Raw genomic sequence first — 20,637 nt, forward strand, 5'->3', positions numbered from 1 at the left:
TCGCAGTATCTTCACCGGCTGCTTAAAAGCATCGCCACTCTGCAGAGTTATGAACCCTGCGGTACAAGCCGACTGTAAGGCAGCCGGTGAAGATTCTGCGAGACATTGGAGCAGCCCAGTCCTTCATTTTGGAGGTACAATCCAGCTGCGCCCTACATGCTAATGTGCTATATGTGCTAAAGTCCAATCTCAAAACATAAATGTAAATTACAGAACCTTAAACATGCTGCACTCTGAATTGATGATTACTTGGGTACTGCCAGCTGTGGGCATGTTGACAGGATCCAAATAAACCCAACCCAAGGAAAACTGTTATGGTACCCTTCATTCCGTTACATACAATTTTTTCCTATCATCTCATCTCGCAAATCTCAGTTTTGAACAAGACTGACTTTATGACCAAAATTACACATTGTTGTCAATTTTGACACTAGAATAAATGTTTTTATGCCTCATAGGTCATTTTCAAAACAAGAAGTTGCTTTTTAGGGGCAGTCGTGTTTCCAAATTTAGGAAATGTATTTACAGTACCAGTCAAAAGTTTGGACACCTACTCATTCAAGGGTTTTTGTTTACTTTTACTACTTTATACATTGTAGAATAACAATGAAGACGTAAACTATGAAATAACACATATGGAATAATGTATTAATCAAAAAAAGTGTTAAACAAATCAAAATATATTTTATATTTCAGATTCTTCAAAGTAGCCACCCTTTGCCTTGATGACAGCTTTGCACACTCTTGGTATTTACTCAATCAGCTTCACCTGGAATGCTTTTCCAACAGTCTTGAAGGAGTTCCCACATATACTGAGCACTTGTTGGCTGCTTTTCCTTCACTCTGCGATCCAACTCATCCCAAATCATCTCAATTGGGTTGAGGTCAGGTGATTGTGGATGCCAGATGCAGCACTCCATCACTCTCCTTCTTGGTCAAATAGCCCTTACGCAGCCTGGAGATTTTTTGGGGGTCATTATTCTGTTGAAAAACAAATGATAGTCCCAAAAAAACCCAGATGGGATGGCATATCGCTTTCAGAATGCTGTGGAAGCCATGCTGGTTAAGTGTGCTTTGAATTCTAAAATCACTGACAGTGTCACCAGCAAAGCCCCCCCCACCACACCATACCACCTCCTCCTCCATGCTTCACGGTGGGAACCACACATGTGGAGATTATCCATTCACCAAGAGTGTGCAAAGCTGTCATCAAAGCAAAAAGTTGCTACTTTGAAAAATATAAAATATAAACTCAGCAAAAAAAGAAACGTCCTCTCGCTGTCAACTGCATTTATTTTCAGCAAACTTAACATGTAAATATTTGTATGATCATAACAAGATTCAACAACTGAGACATAAACTGAACAAGCTCCACAGACATATGTCTAACAGAAATGGAATAATGTGTCCCTGAACAAAGGGGGAGTCAAAATCAAAAGTAACAGTCAGTATCTGGTGTGGCCACCAGCTGCATTAAGTACTGCAGTGCATCTCCTCATGGACTGCACCAGATTTGCCAGTTCTTGCTGTGAGATGTTACCCCACTCTTTGACCAAGGCACCTGCAAGTTCCCAGACATTAATGGGGGGGATTGGCCCTAGCCCTCACCCTCCGATCCAACAGGTCCCAGACGTGCTCAATGGGATTGAGATCCGGGCTCTTCGCTGGCCATGAGAGAACACTGACATTCCTGTCTTGCAGGAAATCAAGCACAGAATGAGCAGTATGGCTGGTGGCATTGTCATGCTGAAGGGTCATGTCAGGATGAACCTGCAGGAAGGGTACCACATGAGGGAGGAGGATGTCTTCCCTGTAACGCACAGCGTTGAGATTGCCTGCAGTGACAACAAGCTCAGTCCGATGATGCTGTGACACACCGCCCCCAGACCATGACGGTCCCTACACCTCCAAAATGATCCCGCTCCAGAGTACAGGCCTCGGTGTAACGCACATTCCTTTGACGATAAACGTGAATCCGACCATCACCCCTGGTGAGACAAAACCGCGACCCTTCAGTGAAGAGCACTTTTTGCTAGTCCTGTCTGGTCCAGCGACGGTGGGTTTGTGCCCATAGCACACGTTGTTGCCGGTGATGTCTGGTGAGGACCTGCCTTACAGCAGGCCTACAAGCCCTGTCCAGCCTCTCTCAGACTATTGCGAACAGTCTGAGCACTGATGGAGGGATTGTGCATTCTTGGTTTAACTCGGGCAGTTGTTGTTGCCATCCTGTACCTGTCCCACAGGTGTGATGTTCAGATGTACCAATCCTGTGTCGGTGTTGTTACACGTGGTCTGCCACTGCGAGGACGATCAGCTGTCTGTCGTGTCTCCCTGTAGCGCTGTCTTAGGCGTCTCACAGTACGGAGATTGCAATTTATTGCCCTGGCCACATCTGCAGTCCTTATGCCTCCTTGCAGCATACCTATGGCACGTTCACGCAGATGAGCAGGGACCCTGGGCATCTTTCTTTTGGTGTTTTTCAGAGTCAGTAGAAAGGCCTCTTTTTAGTGCCCTAAGTTTTCATAACTGTGACCTTAATTGTCTACTGTCTGTAAGCTGTTAGTGTCTTATCAACCGTTCCACAGGTGCATGTTCATTAATTGTTCATGGTTCATTGAACAAGCATGGGAAACAGTGTTTATTAAACCCTTTACAATGAAGATCTGTGAAGTTATTTGGATTTTTACGAATTATCTATGAGAGACAGGGTGCTGAAAAATGGGCGTTTCTTTTTTGATGGAGTTTATTTGTTTAACACTTTTTTGTTTACTTCATGATTCCATATGTGTTATTTCATAGTTTGGATGTCTTCACTATGAGTCTACAATGTATAAAATAGTACAAATAATGAAAAACCCTTGAATGAGTAGGTGTGTCCAAACTTTTGACTGGTACTGTATATTTAATCAATTTTAGAATAAGGCTGTAAAGTAACTGTCACGATCGTCGTTACGTGAATGTGTGGACCAAGGCGCAGCGTGATATGAATACATCTTCTTTTAATATAACGAAGACGAAAACAGAAGAACACTGACAAACTAATACAAAAAACAACAAACGATCGTGAAGCTATACAAACTACGTGCACACATGCAACATAGACATAGACAATTACCCACAACCTGTCTAATGCCTATGGCTGCCTTAAATATGGCTCCCAATCAGAGACAACGATAGACAGCTGTCTCTGATTGAGAACCACTCAGGCAACCATAGACATACCTAAACACCTACACTGAACACAACCCCATAAACTCTACCAAAACCCCCTAGACACTACAAACACCCTCGACTAGACAAAAACACACAAACATCCCCCATGTCACACCCTGACCTAACTAAAATAATAAAGAAAACAAAGATAACTAAGGCCAGGGCGTGACAGTACCCCCCCCCCCCCAAAGGTGCGGACTCCGGCCGCAAACCTGACACAGAAGGGGAGGGTCCGGGTGGGCCTTCTTATGGCGGCGGCTCGGGTGCGGGACGTGGCCCCCACTTCACCATAGTCACTACCCGCTTTGGTGGCGCCTCTGGAGCGGCGACCCTTTCAGCGAGTCCTGGACTGAATACCTTTCTAGAGGGCGCCACTGGACGGAGGGGCAGCTCCGGACTGAGGGGTAGCTCCGGACTCAGGGGCAGCTCCGGACTGAGGGGCAGCTCCGGACTGAGGGGCAGCTCCGGACTGAGGGGCAGCTCATGACTGGCGGACGGCTCTGGCAGATCCTGGCTGACTGACGGCTCTGGCAGATCCTGGCTGACTGGCGGCTCTGGCAGATCCTGGCTGGCGGGCGGCTCTGGCAGATCCTGGCTGGCGGGCGGCTCTGGCAGATCCTGGCTGGCGGGCGGCTCTGGCAGAACCTGGCTGGCGGGCGGCTCTGGCAGATCCTGGCTGGCGGGCGGCTCTGGCAGATCCTGGCTGGCGGGCGGCTCTGGCTGCTCCTGACTGGCGGGCGGCTCTAGCTGCTCCTGACTGGCGGGCGGCTCTGGCTGCTCCTGACTGGCGGGCGGCTCTGGCTGCTCCTGACTGGCGGGCGGCTCTGGCTGCACCTGACTGGCGGGCGGCTCTGGCTGCTCCTGACTGGCGGGCGGCTCTAGCGGCTCCTGACTGACGGACGGCTCTAGCGGCTCCTGACTGACGGACGGCTCTTGCGGCTCAGGACAGACGGGCGGCTTTGAAGGCTCAGGACAGACGGGCGGCTCAGACGGTGCTGGGCAGACGGGCAGCGCAGGCGGCGCTTGGCAGACGGACATCTCAGACGGCGTTGGGCAGACGGGCAGTGCTGGCGACGAGACGGCGCTGGGCAGACGGCAGACTCTGGCCGGCTGAGGCGCACAGTAGGCCTGGTGCGTGGTGCCGGAACTGGTGGTACCGGGCTAAGGACACGCACCTCAAGGCTAGTGCGGGGAGCAGCAACAGGACGCACAGGAGGCTTGGTGCGTGGTGCCGGAACTGGTGGTACCCGGTTGGAGACACGCACCATAGGGCGAGTGCGTGGAGGAGGAACAGGGCTCTGGAGACGCACTGGAAGCCTGGTGCGTGGTGTTGGCACTGGTGGTACTGGGCTGGGGCGGGGAGGTGGCGCCGGATATACCGGACCGTGCAGGCGTACTGGCTCCCTTGAGCACCGAGCCTGCCCAACCTTACCTGGTTGAATGCTCCCCGTAGCCCGACCAGTGCGGGGAGGTGGAATAACCCGCACTGGGCTGTGTTGGCGAACCGGGGACACCATGCGTAAGGCTGGTGCCATGTATGCCGGCCCGAGGAGACGCACTGGAGACCAGACGCGTTGAGCCGGCTTCATGGCACCTGGCTCAATGCCCAATCTAGCCCGGCCGATACGAGGAGCTGGAATGTACCGCACCGGGCTATGCACACGTACAGGAGACACCGTGCGCTCTACCGCATAACACGGTGTCTAACCGTACTCTCGCTTCCCACGGTAAGTACGGGGAGTTGGCGCAGGTCTCCTACCTGACTTCGCCACACTCCCTTGTAGACCCCCCCCCCCCCCCCGCTCCCCCAAGAAATGTTTGGGTTTGACTCTCAGGCTTCCAGCCTCGCTTCCGTGCTGCCTCCTCATATCGCCTCCTCTCGGCTTTACCTGCCTCCAGCTCTTCACGAGGGAGGCGATATTCTCCCGGTTGTGCCCAAGGTCCCTTACCGTCCAGTATTTCCTCCCAAGTCCATGAATCCTGTGTATGTTGCTCCTGCTGCTGCTTAACACGCTGCTTGGTCCTTTTGTGGTGGGTAATTCTGTCACGATCGTCGTTACGTGAATGAGTGGACCAAGGCGCAGCGTGATATGAATACATCTTCTTTTAATATAACGAAGACGAAAACAGAAGAACACTGACAAACTAATACAAAAAACAACAAACGATCGTGAAGCTATACAAACTACGTGCACACATGCAACATAGACATAGACAATTACCCACAACCTGTCTAATGCCTATGGCTGCCTTAAATATGGCTCCCAATCAGAGACAACGATAGACAGCTGTCTCTGATTGAGAACCACTCAGGCAACCATAGACATACCTAAACACCTACACTGAACATAACCCCATAAACTCTACCAAAACCCCCTAGACACTACAAACACCCTCGACTAGACAAAAACACACAAACATCCCCAATGTCACACCCTGACCTAACTAAAATAATAAAGAAAACAAAGATAACTAAGGCCAGGGCGTGACAGTAACAAAATGTGGAAAAAATCAAGGGGTCTGAATACTTTCCGAAGGCACTGTATATATATATATATATATACTGTCGTGTCTCTGACTGATTAAATTATATGACATGCAATTTTATCAAATCGATTACATACCGTTTAATTGATTACGTGATTGAATTAAACCATGCAACAATTAATCCATTAATAACCTGGGGCACCACGGAAGCATTCATTTATATAGAGCGGATATCTCCCGAATCCACTCTCTTAAAGATCTGAAGATCTTTTATATCAATTACAGTCAATTATTAATTGTCACCTCAATCGGTCTCATTCTGATTGTCGTAAGTACTTGGTTATCTGCACGAACCCTAGCTAATAAGTTGAATCAGCAATACACAAATTGACTTAATTATTTATTTAATAAATACCTAAATAATCACACAGAATGACATATATACACAGGATAGATCACACATCGATTACTAATCATGTCATGAAAAGCCCCTAGTGGGCTAACCCGATATGACGGCTGGTTAGACAAAGGAAGGGGGTTGGATTTGAATGAAAGAGCGGGACGACTGAGGGACAAAGCGATTGAATCTATATCGGACCTTGGAAATCTATGCTACAGTAAATACAGAATCTAATGCATTCTAATAACCACCCATTCGGAAGAGGAAAATGAAAGATATATATTTACTCTGAGCTGCGCTTCGATAGATGGGTCAAAGATGGAAGACTGGTTTATCCAGCAGAGATCGCCATTGTCCTTTGAATAATCTTTCTGGTCGTAGTGTTGTAGAGCTGATACGTTAAAGTACCCTGTCGTTCTTGTGAGATTGTCTATCCTTTCCTAGGCCACGTACGTTTACAGCTGCAGCTGATAACTCGACGTCTAGGAGGTCTCACTTCTTCTTTAGTGAATAATTGTTCAAAGTTCATACCAAGTTGCCATAATCAGCTCGTGCTGTATTCTGGCTGGACTAGTCGAAATTCACCATTCTATGGTGATCGTCACCTCCATGTTGAAATTTGCCCTTTTAAACGTTAGGCAGCAGTCCTAACATTTCTGGAACTAAATGTTAATTTGTTAGGTTGTAGTTGATATTAGCCCTTTTAAACGTATGGACACCAGTCCTCACGTCATCGGGAACTAAGATTGACTTCCGTCAACGGGATTTTGTAGTGGGGAAGAGAAGGGCGTGTTTCATAGTTCTCAACCAATGTCTGTTCACTTGGGCGTGACCACTGAGTAGTCCTACGTTTTACTGTGAAACAATTCTCTTATTTAAGAGGGTAAAATTACATTTAATATTTTCACAAATAGTTTCATATTTAAACATTTCAATTACATAACAATTCCATGTGAATCTGATAACTAGAATGTGTAGACTTTCCTAGATACAATTTATGCCGTCCTATCATCAGATATAATGTCCCAGACAACAACTGATATGACATCATATTCTTTAAGTACCAACAGACACTTTCAACTGGTTGAGAAAGGGAAATATTGTTCCATTCCCCAACCTTTTGATGGTACCATACTTTCTCTGTGGTAACACAGGGCTTTCCAAGAGTCCCTTCTGTAGAGTGGAGAGAAAAGGGGCTAAGGTATTTATGGGATGGGGGGGTAATAAACCTCACCAACAGAGCAACGTCATGACAATACAGTAGCAAGAAAAAGTATGTGAACCCTTTGGAATTACCTGGATTTTCATCTAATTCACAACAATAGACAAACATAGTGTGCTTAAACAAATAACACACAAATTATTGTATTTTTATTTTCTATGTTGAATACATCATTTAAACATTCACAGTGTAGGTTGGGAAAAGTATGTGAATCCCTAGGATAATGACTTCTCTGAAGCTAATTTGAGTCAGGAGTCAGCTTAACTGGAGTCCAATCAAGGAGACGAGATTGGAGATGTTTGTTAGAGCTGCCTTGCCCTATAAAAAACACAGACAAAATGTGAGTTTGCTATTCACAAGAAGCATTGCCTGATGTGAACCATGCCGCGAAACAGAAGAGATCTCAGAAGACCTAAGATTAAGAATTGTTGACTTGCATAAAGATGGAAAGTGTTACAAAATTATCTCTAAAAGCCTTGATGTTCATCAGTCCACGGTAAGACAAATTGTCTATAAATGGAGAAAGTTCAGCACTGTTGCTACTCTCCCTAGGTGTGGCCATCCTGCAAAGATGACTGCAAGAGCACGGCGCAGAATGCTCAATGAGGTTAAGAAGAATCCTAGTGTCAGTTAAAGACTTACAGAAATCTCTGTAACATGCTAACATCTCTGGTGACGAGTCTACGATGCGTAAAACACGAAACAACAATGGTGTTCATGGGAGGAGCCACTGCTGTCCAAAAAAAACATTGCTGCACGTCTGAAGTTTGCAAAAGTGCCCCTGTTCCACAGCGCTACTGGCAAAATATTCTGTGGACAGATGAAACTACAGTTGAGTTGTTTGGAAGGAACACACAACACTATGTGTGGAGAAAAAAAGGCACATCACACTAACATCAAAACCTCATCACAACTGTAAAGTATGGTGGAGGGAGCATCGTGGTTTAGGGCTGCTTTGCTGCCTCAGGGCCTGGACAGCTTGCTATCAGCGATGGAAAAATGAATTCCCAAGTTTATCAAGACATTTTGCAGGTTAGGCTATCTATCCGCCAATTGAAGCTCAACAGAAGTCGGGTGATGTAACAGGACAATGACCCAAAACACAGAAGTAAATCAACAATAGAATGGTTTCAACAGAAGAAAATACGCCTTCTGGAGTGGCCCAGTCAGACTCCTGACCTCAACCCGATTTGAGATGCTGTGGCATGACCTCAAGAGAGCAGTTTACACCAGACATCCCAAGGATATTGCTGAACTGAAACAGTTTTGTAAAGAGGAATGGTCCAAAATTCCTCCTGACCATTGTGCAACTCTGATCCACCACTACAGAACACTTTTGGTTGAGGTTATTGCTGCCAAAGGAGGGTCACCCAGTTTTTAAATCCAAGGGTTCACATACTTTTCCCACCCTGCACTGTGAATATTTACACGGTGTGTTCAATAAAGAAATGAAAACGTTTAATTGTTTGTGTTATTAGTTTAAGCAGACTGTGTTTGTCTATTGTTGTGACCTAGATGAAGATCAGATCAAATTTTATGACAAATTTATGCAGAAATTCAGGTATTTCAAAAGGGTTCACATACTTTGAGTTTCTTACAATTGAAGTAAGGGCCCATGGACTCTTGATCTAATGGTATGGAAGACTAAATAAATTCGGTCTTTAACTTGTCATGGTCTCAACTCACTGGGTCTGGATCTTGGGACCAATGTCCTGGTATAAATCTTGGTCTTTGCTCCTGGATATTACCTTAATCTTTTGTTTACAAACCATAAGCCACTCAATTTGAAGAAGACAATGCTCTCTGATCATCGGCTGATCACTCCCAGCCCATAGGAAACTCACCCAGTTGACTACTTTTAAATGGCAATGTCAATACTAAAACAAGTTAAATGCCAAAACAAGTTAATGGCAAAATAAAGATATGTAAAGTGATATTTTAAACATCTAACATAATTAATTAGATGCATAAGTAATTCAATCAAGTTTCAGATTCATATAATGAACCTTTTACTGAGTAAAATAGAGATTTTCTCAATTCAATTTAAAGGTTTTGAAAATGAGGTAAAACATGAATGTTTTTACTATTTTAATTTGATATGCAAATAAAATGTCAACAATTCATCTTTAATGGAAGTTTAATCAAAATGATCACTACTGTGCATGATTCATCCTTTATCACTGAATCATTGGATAGAGGTGAGAGTTAAATAAATGACGTCATGGAGAGGCTGCCCTCCCTTTTCGGTGAAAAGATTTTCAGAGTTTTTACCAATTAGCCCCTTACTAAAGCTGCTACACTACAGCTGCTCCAGTCAGAACGGTTTCCGGGTATGTGAGGCTAAACCGTTTTAGGAGGGTATAATGCTCTTATGCATTATTAAAGAAATGAAAATCTATGTTTACAGTATAAATTGAGGATCTTTAAAGTAGAGCCATCAAATTTTCATCAAAATCTATTCTTTGCAATCTTATTAGGGATTCAAAGTTTTAATGATCTGGTTGTTTGTTCTTAACAGTTACACTTATACAGTGTACTCTTGGTTCTTGTTTAAGGCTTATGCACCTTTTTAGGCTGTTAGATTCTGTTTTTTCAAGTTTTATTAGTCGTATGTACAGGATACACCAGGGGTACTCAAGTACTATTTGGGCTCGCGAATGGCGCAGCGGTCTAAGGCACTGCATCTCAGTGCTAGAGGCATCACTACAGACCCTGGTTCAATTCCAGGCTGTATCACAACCGGCCGGGTTTGGGAGTCCCATAGAGCGACGCACAATTGGCCCAGCATCATCTGGGTTAGGGTTTGGCTGGGGTAGGCCGTCATTGTAAATAACTGACTTGCCTAGTTAAATAAAGGTTAAATAAATAAAAGAAGGTCCTGTCACACAAATTTCCTAGGTTGCAAAGGTCCAGATGGATATTGTCATTTATCGGCGTAGTAACAAACCTCCACCCCGCAAACCATGCGACCCCAAACTGTTCACACCCCTCTTGTTAGTGGAGAGAACATTTTGTCATTTTAATGCGAAATTCCTGCAATTCTACACATTTTTCCACGTCTAATTTGTGTTTATATGATACCAGGGGTTGAAACCCGACCAAGTTCCCCAAATAAAAAATTTAATAAAAAATTGTAGTCGGGACCCACAGTCCATATTGACCCTGTTCTGGGTCCATATCCGGACCACAGTCCGCCAGTTGAGTATGGGGGGTATACACTGTCCAACAAAATGCTTACTTGCATGTTCTTAATTGACAATTGTTGATGGAATTTATATGTTTAAATGAATGATTAGAATATTCCACCCTGAAACTATATAATTGTATGTAATTGATTAGAATCATCAATGAAATACATTACAATCATCAAATTATTATTAATGATGTGTGTAGTCTTAGTCAGTAAAATTATAATAAATGATATGTGTAGTTTTAGTCAGAATTAGAGTAAAACAATATATCTGTACAATATGTCTCTAAAGTATCTTAAACACAGACTGTCTGAGCAAGATTCGGTGCCAACCTTGGCTAGGGGCCACTGAGAGATTTGGGAAAGGACAGGGAGTGCTTCTCACGGTCCCTAATCTTTGTCGGCTGGATATTGATACAGTATGTGCGTAGGATACCTACTGTTTGTGTGCAAATGTATGTGCGTATGAATTCTGTTTGTGTGCAAAAGTATATGCATAAGGAGCTAGTATAAAATGAATGGTTTTGTACAACGAACTAGCGCTCTCGTAAATAAACTTTCTGAATATCGTAGCTGGGCCTCCGTCTGTTTCATTCAACCAGTTTCTTACAGATTCTGGGTTGCAGACTGAGTAGTTTAATTGAATTGAGTTATGAACACTGAGAACATAATTCTCGTGACAATTTGGTCCTTCGAGAGCCGGATTCCAATACCTGTCCCTGCCGTCCGAAGGTACCATGCCGAAAACCGTGCACGGACGCGTCATTGACCCGTAAATTAAAGACCTGTCCCCTGACATTGGGGTTCTATAACAGGCCGGTATATGTCGGCAGAGACGGTGACGGAATCTAACCCACATTGCTTTTCCCAGTCTTCAAGACGAACGTCAGTAATCTTTATTCACGAATTGGGGGGGAATGATTTAAGATATCTTTGATTTGATGTTCTAAAATATTTAGAATTTAGCAACAATGGAAGCTTAATCATTCTAAACAGATTCACCAAGCGTTACTTTGTGTACGTCGATAGTTAACTAATTGTGCCGTTCCGAAATGACCTGAGGTAAGGTGCGCTACCATAAATAAAGGTAGCTTAATAGATCTGGCCGACTTTGTGACGGCATGCAGGGTTTGTTAAAGCCGGGATTTAAATAGGTGTTGTGAGAGAGGACGGGGATTCTATACAAAAATGATAACTTAAATGGTTAATTAACATGTAGTAAATTAGCCATAGATCAAATTCAAAAGACATACCTAAATAAAGTCCTCATGAAACTGGTTGATATACAGCGAAGATATAAACTGGGTTTTGTCTTTGTGAAATAGACGGTAATTCTATGCGAACAGGATAACCCAACCAATTCAAAAGACAATACTGAAATAGGTTCCAGAAAGAAGGGAAGCCTAATATAGCGGAGTAAGATACGAGATATTATCTTTAAAAGTCCTTTGACACAACAGAAAAGAGGTTGTTAACTGGGACTTTACGACCCCTGGGAAATAGCTTATAGTTGTACGGGTAAGATTTAATGTCCATAATGCACCTCTATAGATAAGGATTCCAGAAAGGAAAAACACACATAGATTAAGAGATTTAAAGAGACCAAACACATAGCCAGGCAGGAGAGCAACTATAGTAATTGGATAACGGTAAAAAGCACATGCATAGATCATAGAAATACATACACATAGATTTTGAGAATAAGCATAGTAACTACAAGGTTTACTAACAATGGGGGGTAAATCCTCAAAGGAGGTTCCGGAATTAACCGGAGATAAGCCGTATATGCATTTAAAAGATAAAAGTTTGAAATGTCTACTTCTGTTTAAAGTGGAGGAAGGAGTATGAATTTGATGGACGTTTAGACGTAGAAAAGTTGGAAGTAATGATAAGACAGATACACAAGGCATGTGGGGACAAGACAGATAAACAACAAGCTGGGAGATAGGGATAGACAGAAAAGGGAACGTAGGCGAATGAGAGACAACGAGAGACTGGGAGTGAGGAGCAGGAGACCTGGAGCATTACGAAGGTTAGAATCTCATAATAAGCCAGGATGGAGAGAAGATAGAAGTGACACGGAATGGGTAGATAACAGTTACTGGGTGGAGACAAAAGGGGAATGAAAGCTTAGTTGGTTTCAAGAACTAAGGTGTTAGACACTGAACCATTGCCTAGCAACAACAATAAGAAATAATAAAAGATAAGAATATGAGCATGAAGTAAATGGCCTTTCCTCTAGCCTAGCGGTTAAGAGCATTGGACCAGTAACTGAAAAGTTACTGGTTCAAATCCCAGAGCTGGCAAGGTGGAAAAAACCTGCCGTTCTGCCCTTGATCAAGACAGTTAACCCCCAACAACTGCTCCCCATGCGCCAATAATGTTGATTAAGGCAGCCCCCTGCACCTCTCTGATTCAGAGGGGTTGTGGTAAATGTGGAAGACACATTTCAGTTGTATGCATTCAGTTTTTACTAGGTATCCCCTTCCCTTTCTTCTCCTTGCGTGACCTCCTCTGTCTCTGACTTTCCTCTTTGTTCCACAGGCCTTTGGAGCTGATGTACAAGTATGGCAATCTCAGCGAGGGAGTCTGCAAACCTGGCTATGCAGCTGCCAAGATGACTGCCATTTATCCGAAGTAAGCGAAAGCTTTTAATGTGCATGAGTTATCATCTGATCTGTTTTTCAGTTTTTATAATTTGGTTTCTGATGCATCGTTATGATTCAACACCCCATAAATATTTCCTCTCCCATTTAAGTAAAGTGTTTTACTTCCGGTTGAGATGATGATGGCACTAATTTGACGGCCTTATTGAAAGGTTTTATTTCACTCTCTGACCACACCTTTCCATCTCATTAACATTCAGTTGTACTTTCTAATCATCAGTGTCCTACTGTATTGTATATGGCACTTCATGGATTCTCAGCATGATCACAATAAACCCACAGATTATCATCAGCTCCATCTCAGATACTATATGAGTCGCTTCCTCCATCCAGAAAAAAACCTTACTCATAGAACCATTTCCTTGTCTGCTGGCAGGCTACTGGCACATTGTCCGGCCCTCCGCAGCTAGCTAGAGACAGCCATGGAGAGTCATAGGTGACGTGACTCAGATGATCCTCTCATTGGACAGCTCATGGGTTAATGGTCAGGGCACCCTCAGTGACTCCCAGTGAAGATGATGACCTTCCTGTGGATTCATCTCAATGAATCTTTCATTTGTAATGACCCAGTATGAACATGTGTTTCCCTAGCGTTGTGGATGGTAGGATATCAGTGACCTTTCACCAGGCAGAGGCAAAGCGTCTATCTCAATTGTTATTTCCTTGATTCCTTGTGTCCTCTCTCTTTGCCATCTCAAAAAATATTGGTGTAGAAGATCTGAGAGAGAGGACCTCGGATGTTCTCCTCCAATGTGTTTTCAGAAGGAGGCGATGAGAGAGGGCACAAGGAATCAAGGAAATAAAAATTGAGATAGACCCTTGGCTAGCAATCTAGCCAACGTTAGCCAGTTAGCTTGGGTGCTTGACTGCCGAGGTCAGAATGCTTGGATCAACCCTACTCCTCGGCCAGAGCATCCAGTGTGTGCTCTGAACGCACCGAGAGCGAAACACATTGAATTTAAGAATGGACACTCTTGATTTTGGAACGCCCAGAGCGCACTCTAGCACTCCAGATTGAATTTACGAACACACCCGAAATCGTAAAATGTCTAGCTAGTAATTTGTTATGCTAACAAGCTAGCGAGAGGTTGCATTGCAACAGCAGCAACTGCCGTTAGACAGGCAAAGCTCTAGTACGCTCAACTGAAACGATACCGTTTGTTTACATGATACTAAAATGAACTAATAGTATGTAGTATATACTCATTAGGTATGTAGTATACAGTATGTTAGTATGGGTATTCGAACACAGCTCAGGTCTTTTATTCTCTGCACCACCAGGGAAGCGCTCTTCCATATAATGTTTTCAGTTTATAGCCATGTCAGTATGGTTAATCAGGAATTCCACGCTTTCTTTCAAACCTTCTTAAACATAACTAACCCAGGGAAATACTGGTATCACTTCACCCATCCTATTTACATTTTAGTCATTTAGCAGACACTCTTATCCAGAGCGATTTACAGTTAGTTTACAGGACAACCACATATCACAGTCATAGTAAGCTACTTTGAAGAAACATGTACTATCAGCAAAGTCAGAGCTAGTAAGGCAGAAAAAGTCAAGTGTGAGTGTTAGTTCGGGGGGTGATGTGGGATTATTTAAGATACTCTTGGAAGAAGTAGGGTTTGAAATGTTTTCTGAAGATGGGCATGGACTCTGCTGTTCTAACTTCAGGGGGAAGCTGGTTCCACCATTGGGAGCTGCACACCCATAGGTGTGGGAGGGCCAAGAGACCAGATGTGGCAGAACGGAGTGCTCAGTTTGGGGTGTAGGATTTTAGCATATTCTGAAGGTAGGGAGGGGCAGTTCCTCTTGCTGCTCCGTAGGCAAGTACCATGGTTTTGTAGTGTGTGCGAGCTTCGACTAGAAGCCAGTGGAGTGTGCAGAGGAGCGGGGTTACATGGGAGAAATTGGGAAGGTTGAACACCAGGCGGGCTGCAGCGTCTCAGCAAAGCTCATCTGCGTGCTCGTCGTCCTCACCAGGGTCTTGACCTGACTGCAGTTCGGCATCGTAACTGACTTCAGTGGGTAAATGCTCACCGTGAAGAGATCATGAGGCCCATTTTTGTACCATTCATCCGCCACAATCACCCCATGTTTCAGAAGCATGATAGTGCATGGCCCCATGTCACAAGGATCTGTAAACAATTACTGGAATCCCGAAAATGTCCTAGTCCTTTTTTAAGGTACTGTATCTATGACGAACATATTCATATACGTATTCCCAGTTGTGTGAAATCCATAGATTAGGACCTAATGAATGTATTTAAATTGACTGATTTCCTTATATGAACTGTAACTCAGTAAAACCTTTGGAATTCTTGCATGTTGCATTTATATTTTTGTTCAATGTTCAATGTATCCAAGACTATGAGTGCTGATCTAGGATCACTTTGCAGATCATGAAAAATAAGACAGGGGGGGGAACATATCATTTTCTAGTCTAAATTATGCATTTCTGTGCATTTCTGACTGGATTTATAAATGTAATCTAAATCTAATATGAGTAGAGGGACTTTTGTCAGAGGTTGCTTGTTGTGAGTGCTGAGGGAACTTTATGCACTTGGCCAGATGATTCTGTATCTTTGTTGCATTCTTCACATATGATTTGGCACAGTATTTGCAAATGTACACAGCTTTTCCTTCTACATTAGCGGCAGTGAAATGTCTCCACACATCAGATAGTGCCCGTGGCATTTTCCTGAAAAGATGAGAAAAAAATGAGTAGAAAAAAAACAAATACAATTCCATGAACAGATAAATAGTTAAATAGTTATATTAAACAACTCTGTTGAAAGATAAATGTTTTAAAATGAAACATGTATGGAAACAGGTGAATTAACACTCCTCTGTTAGCAGGCTCAAGCAAGCTAAAACCCACATGGTAGCAAAAACTAACTGACAGAAATTGTTAACAAGTTAGAAATGATTTAAACACACTTTGCTGTAGGCTACTATTTACTAGTAAACAAAGAATCATGTATGTCATATAAAATATATTCACCCCACCCAGTAATGTAATCAAAGCTTACCAGAAAGAATGTAGTCCTTGGCTCAGACAGTGTAGTAGTGTGGGCTCAAATGCATCTCATTAGTGTGCAAGATCTTGAGTATATGTGATGGAAGAGTGCACTGCACATGTGATGGAAGAATGCACTGTGCATGCAGAGGGTTGCAATTCCATTGAATTGAGGATAGTTTAACCAAAATATGCCACAAGACCTAGAATTGCCTTAAGTGTATCCCACAAAAAAGGTTCACAGTTATAAGCTAACTTTTTTGATGAATTTAAGCAAAATTCCCAGGCCGGAAAAATCACGGAAATTTACCAGAAGGTTTCCGACCCTTTGTAACCCTACCTTAGATATTGATTATCAAAGCTGTTCACTTCATGCGTCGATAATTCTGCGAGCCACAATGCACACTTTTTTTGCTCTTTAGATACACACGATATCAACACCATACCACTCCTGGTTACTTTGACTGCATCCACTTTTCCCAATGCCTTCTTCACTATCGTCGTGACTTCAAAAGGGTTTCCCAAATAAACATCATTATCCAAAAAAACGTAGTCCAACAAGAAGATCTATTTATAAAACCGTTTTTTACATCAGCAGACGTCACAAAGTGCTGTACAGAAACACAGCCTAAAACCCCAAACAGCAAGCAATGCAGATGTAGAAGCATGGTGGTTAGGAAAAACTCCCTAGAATAGCAGGCACCTAGGAAGAAACCTAGAGAGAAACCAGGCTCTGAGGGGTGGCTAGTCAGGTGGATATTATAAGAGTACATCGCCATTTAAGTCCAGATTGTTCATCAGGCTCATTTTGAGTCATCGGACTCATTTTCCACAGCAATTTTCCACAACAATTTTAGCTCTTTTTGTTCCATTCTTGGACTTCACTGTTGTCCACACATTTTTCTCGCTAACTGTACTCGACATGCTTTCAGCCTCAAACGACACTTCTGCTTCCGCCATGTTCCACTTCCTACCAGCATCCGCCTCCTCGTTCAAGCTCTTCAATGGATTCTGAATCATCTAGCATGTTTGCAGGCAGAGTAAAACAAAAATAACAAAACAAGGGATGTATCTTTCCGGACCTATACATGCAGTCGGTAGATACACCCAATACAAAAATAAAATTAAACGATTGTGTACTCACTCCTTCCTGCCTGTTATATTGAAATATTTGCTGCAAACAATTCACTGAACCCAGGTAACCAGTCTGTCAATTTCGATTTGTTCCTTAATTAAAGGTTAGGCTAAGGTTAGCAGTGTGATTTTTAAGAAGAGAAAATTTTGAAATCAACAGTGTTTATGACTTTGTGGCTGTGTTAAATAATGATGACCCTACACTTGGACACCTTGCCATGGAGCAAATTAAAATACGGGGTGCAAACTTTTTTACCAGCAAATTATCACAATTCATTGAATAATTTGTAAAGGTTTACTTATTTTTTAGCCAGTCCGCATAAAAAAAGATCACAATTTTATAAATAGTAAAATTGCGTGATATGATTGCATTTTAGAACCCGGCTCCCCCCGTCGCCCCAAGATGAATGGTCTTGACCACTAACGTTTTAGGCAAATTTGTGTTGCATGGCCGGGTGTGCAGGGTTTGCTCATGTTTGACCATTCTATTGATCCCTAAAGAGAAATCTCCATCCACCCGGGACACCAGGGCATGCAAAACGATCTCACCCATTGCTTCAATACATGCTCCAAACTGTTCAATATTTAGGTTATCCATATTACCTGAGCTCATATTCTTTCTATTTCTATGGCGGATTCAAGGTCACAATTTAGATAGTCATTGATATACAGCTTGCTAGCTTGCTGAAATAAGACAGGAACAAAGAATATCGCTATTTGATAATGTCCATGTGCATGTCCAAAAATTAACACAGTTTCACTGGAATTATCAAACGGCAAGAATAAATGTCAACCCTTAACATGTCAACAGATTGTATAGGCACGGTTTAGCTGAGACAGGTACACTCTTAGAAAAAAAGATGCTAAGTAGAACCATACAGGGTTTTTCAGTTTGTCCCCATATTGGAACCCTGTTTGGTGCTGGTTAAAAACCTTTGCAGAGGTTCCAGCTAGAACCCTCTGTGTTGAAGAACCCCCTGTATATGGTTCTACCTAGAACCCTCTATGAAGGGTTCTACCAAGAACCATTTTATGATCTAAATGTTCTTCCTAGAACTGTCTATGAACTGTTCTACCCAGAAACCTTTTGTCTTTGGAGGGTTCTTCCTAGAACCCTCTATGAAAGGTTCCACCAGCCTCATTATCCTTATATTTTGTATTATTTATGTCAATACATTACATTTTATAAGGCCTTTCTGTGAGGGCCTTGTTATACCCTAACACAGTGGTGTTAGGAATCTCCTGGTTTGGCCTGCAAGTTACATTATGCTGGCTTGCAAAGTGATGTGTAATTCCTATTGGAATCCAGCCAGAGTTAGGATATCCAATAAGTGGAATTGTTAATCATCCGCAACCTGCATTCATAATGACTGCCAGGATAGGAATGATTGAATACTGAGACTACCTCAAGCATCTAAACTGGAACAACCATCTCAGTAACAGGTCCAATAAATCCAACAGACTGGATTGGTTTAGAAAACTGTATGTTATTTATCTTTGTGTAGCATAAAATGTATTAACCAATCAATGTTCATACAAAAACACATATATTACAGTAAAACAAACCATTCTGAAAATCTCCATGCAATAGAGCATGCTGGGAAATATTGGTTCTATGTAGAACTGGTAGTCTTTTACTGAAATAATGATGTTCACCTGTCTTAACTGAAATGGTGCTCTCATAGCTTTCATTAGCTGGCTAAGGTTAGCATGCTAGCTAGTTACACTGACAGCTGTCAGTCTGTGCCCTATTTGTTGTTATTTCTCTGCTACACGTGGAAATCACCACAATGTTCCCACCCCAATTCCTGAATATGTATTAGCGGATTGCTTCAGTCTTTGATGTGGAACTTGAGCTGGGCCTTTAACGATCTTCCCCACCCTGATACAAACATTATCTTAATGTCAGCACAACTGGACAGTTTTAGTGTTTTAGGAATTTCTTGTTATATCCCCACAATGTTTCCACAACCTAAATAAACATTCTGGGAACCTTTTTAAGAGACTAAATGTTTTCTGGGAAGGTTCTTGTAACATCAAGTGAATGTTTTTGCAGCCTAAAAGACACATTTAAAAAAATATATATATATATATTTAACTAGGCAAGTCAGTTAAGAATAAATTCTTATTTATAACATGGCCTTGGAACAGTGGGTTAACTGCTTTGTTCAGAACAACAGATCTTGACCTTGCTCAGAACAACAGATTTTGACCTACCAATGTTAGTTGAAACACTAAATCAACAAAGACTTGTTAACTATGTAATATGCATTTTACATGCATTGTTGAACATGCACCCTGAAACTCAATCTGACTTCAGATGTATGGGGAAAACTCTATAAAAAGGGAGAATCATCAATTGGAAATGTTGTTTGTCGGAGTCTTACAGTTACTATAAGTCCTGTGGTAGAATGATCCGCTTACTGTGATGATACCCTTACTGTGGAAGATACCCTCATCAGATGTATCTGACATATCAGGTGACATGTTGAGGACAGTAACATCTACACTGAGGTCATGCAGAATTTATCTTCATTGGTGCAGGTGGCAGGGCATTATGAAGGAGGTTTCCCGGCCTCTGGGTGAACTGTTGTTGCTCCCTCTCACTGTAAAGACCAATGAGATACAATGCTGTGCAGAATGATAGCTCTTTATCTCACCCTCGCCACCACCATCATATGCCCCTGAATCAGTCAACTACCTGCAATGAGGGGTAGAACATTTGAATGTCACAAAGCATCTGATTTCAATGGATGATGGAACCATTGCTTTTGTGTACAGTAGCCTGTCACAAACATTCATCACAGGTTTTTCATATTCAATAGGTTTTACCTTTGTGTGGTCTGTCAAGACGATGTGGCTAATCATTCACAGACAGAAGATAGACAGCAGTAAGGTTTGTTTGTCAAAACAACATAGTGGTGATGCTAAAAACGAGTCTTTCTGTCAGTGCATTGGCAACTGTTTGAGACAGACTGGAGAGCAGGAGATTCCCGTTGAGGCATAACCCCTTGTAGTTATTGTAGTGTTCCCATGCATTCCTGACAGTTGTCCAGACAGCGTTCGCTCAGCTAAGCCTATGTCTTGATCTGTTTTTAGATGCATCTCTGCATTTCCTCTCACGCTATGTTGGATGAAGGATGCTGTCACCTCTCGCTCGCTCTCTCTTTCTCTCTGCCCATCCCTCCCTCCCTCGCTGTACTCTGGGTGCTGATAAAGACAGGGATAGCCAGTAGATGACTTGAAACACAACTCCTGTAATCCTGTAAAGCATGCTGCCTCACATTAATCAGAGCATCTCCTGC

At 42.8% G+C, this 20,637-nt stretch overlaps 1 protein-coding gene across 4 annotated transcripts in view; it reads left to right on the forward strand.

The window, feature by feature from the left end:
• LOC120052625 (CMP-N-acetylneuraminate-beta-1,4-galactoside alpha-2,3-sialyltransferase-like) overlaps positions 1–20,637 on the forward strand; it is a 90,673-nt gene that overhangs the window by 24,032 nt on the left and 46,004 nt on the right. For all 4 annotated transcript variants that reach the window (XM_038999647.1, XM_038999651.1, XM_038999650.1 and 1 more), the window contains exon 4: positions 13,057–13,149. In XM_038999647.1, coding sequence (XP_038855575.1) covers positions 13,057–13,149 — 93 coding nt within the window. The remainder of the gene's footprint in view (positions 1–13,056; positions 13,150–20,637) is intronic.

The sequence above is a fragment of the Salvelinus namaycush genome, chromosome 8, assembly GCF_016432855.1.
Source record: "Salvelinus namaycush isolate Seneca chromosome 8, SaNama_1.0, whole genome shotgun sequence".
NCBI lineage: Eukaryota > Metazoa > Chordata > Actinopteri > Salmoniformes > Salmonidae > Salvelinus > Salvelinus namaycush.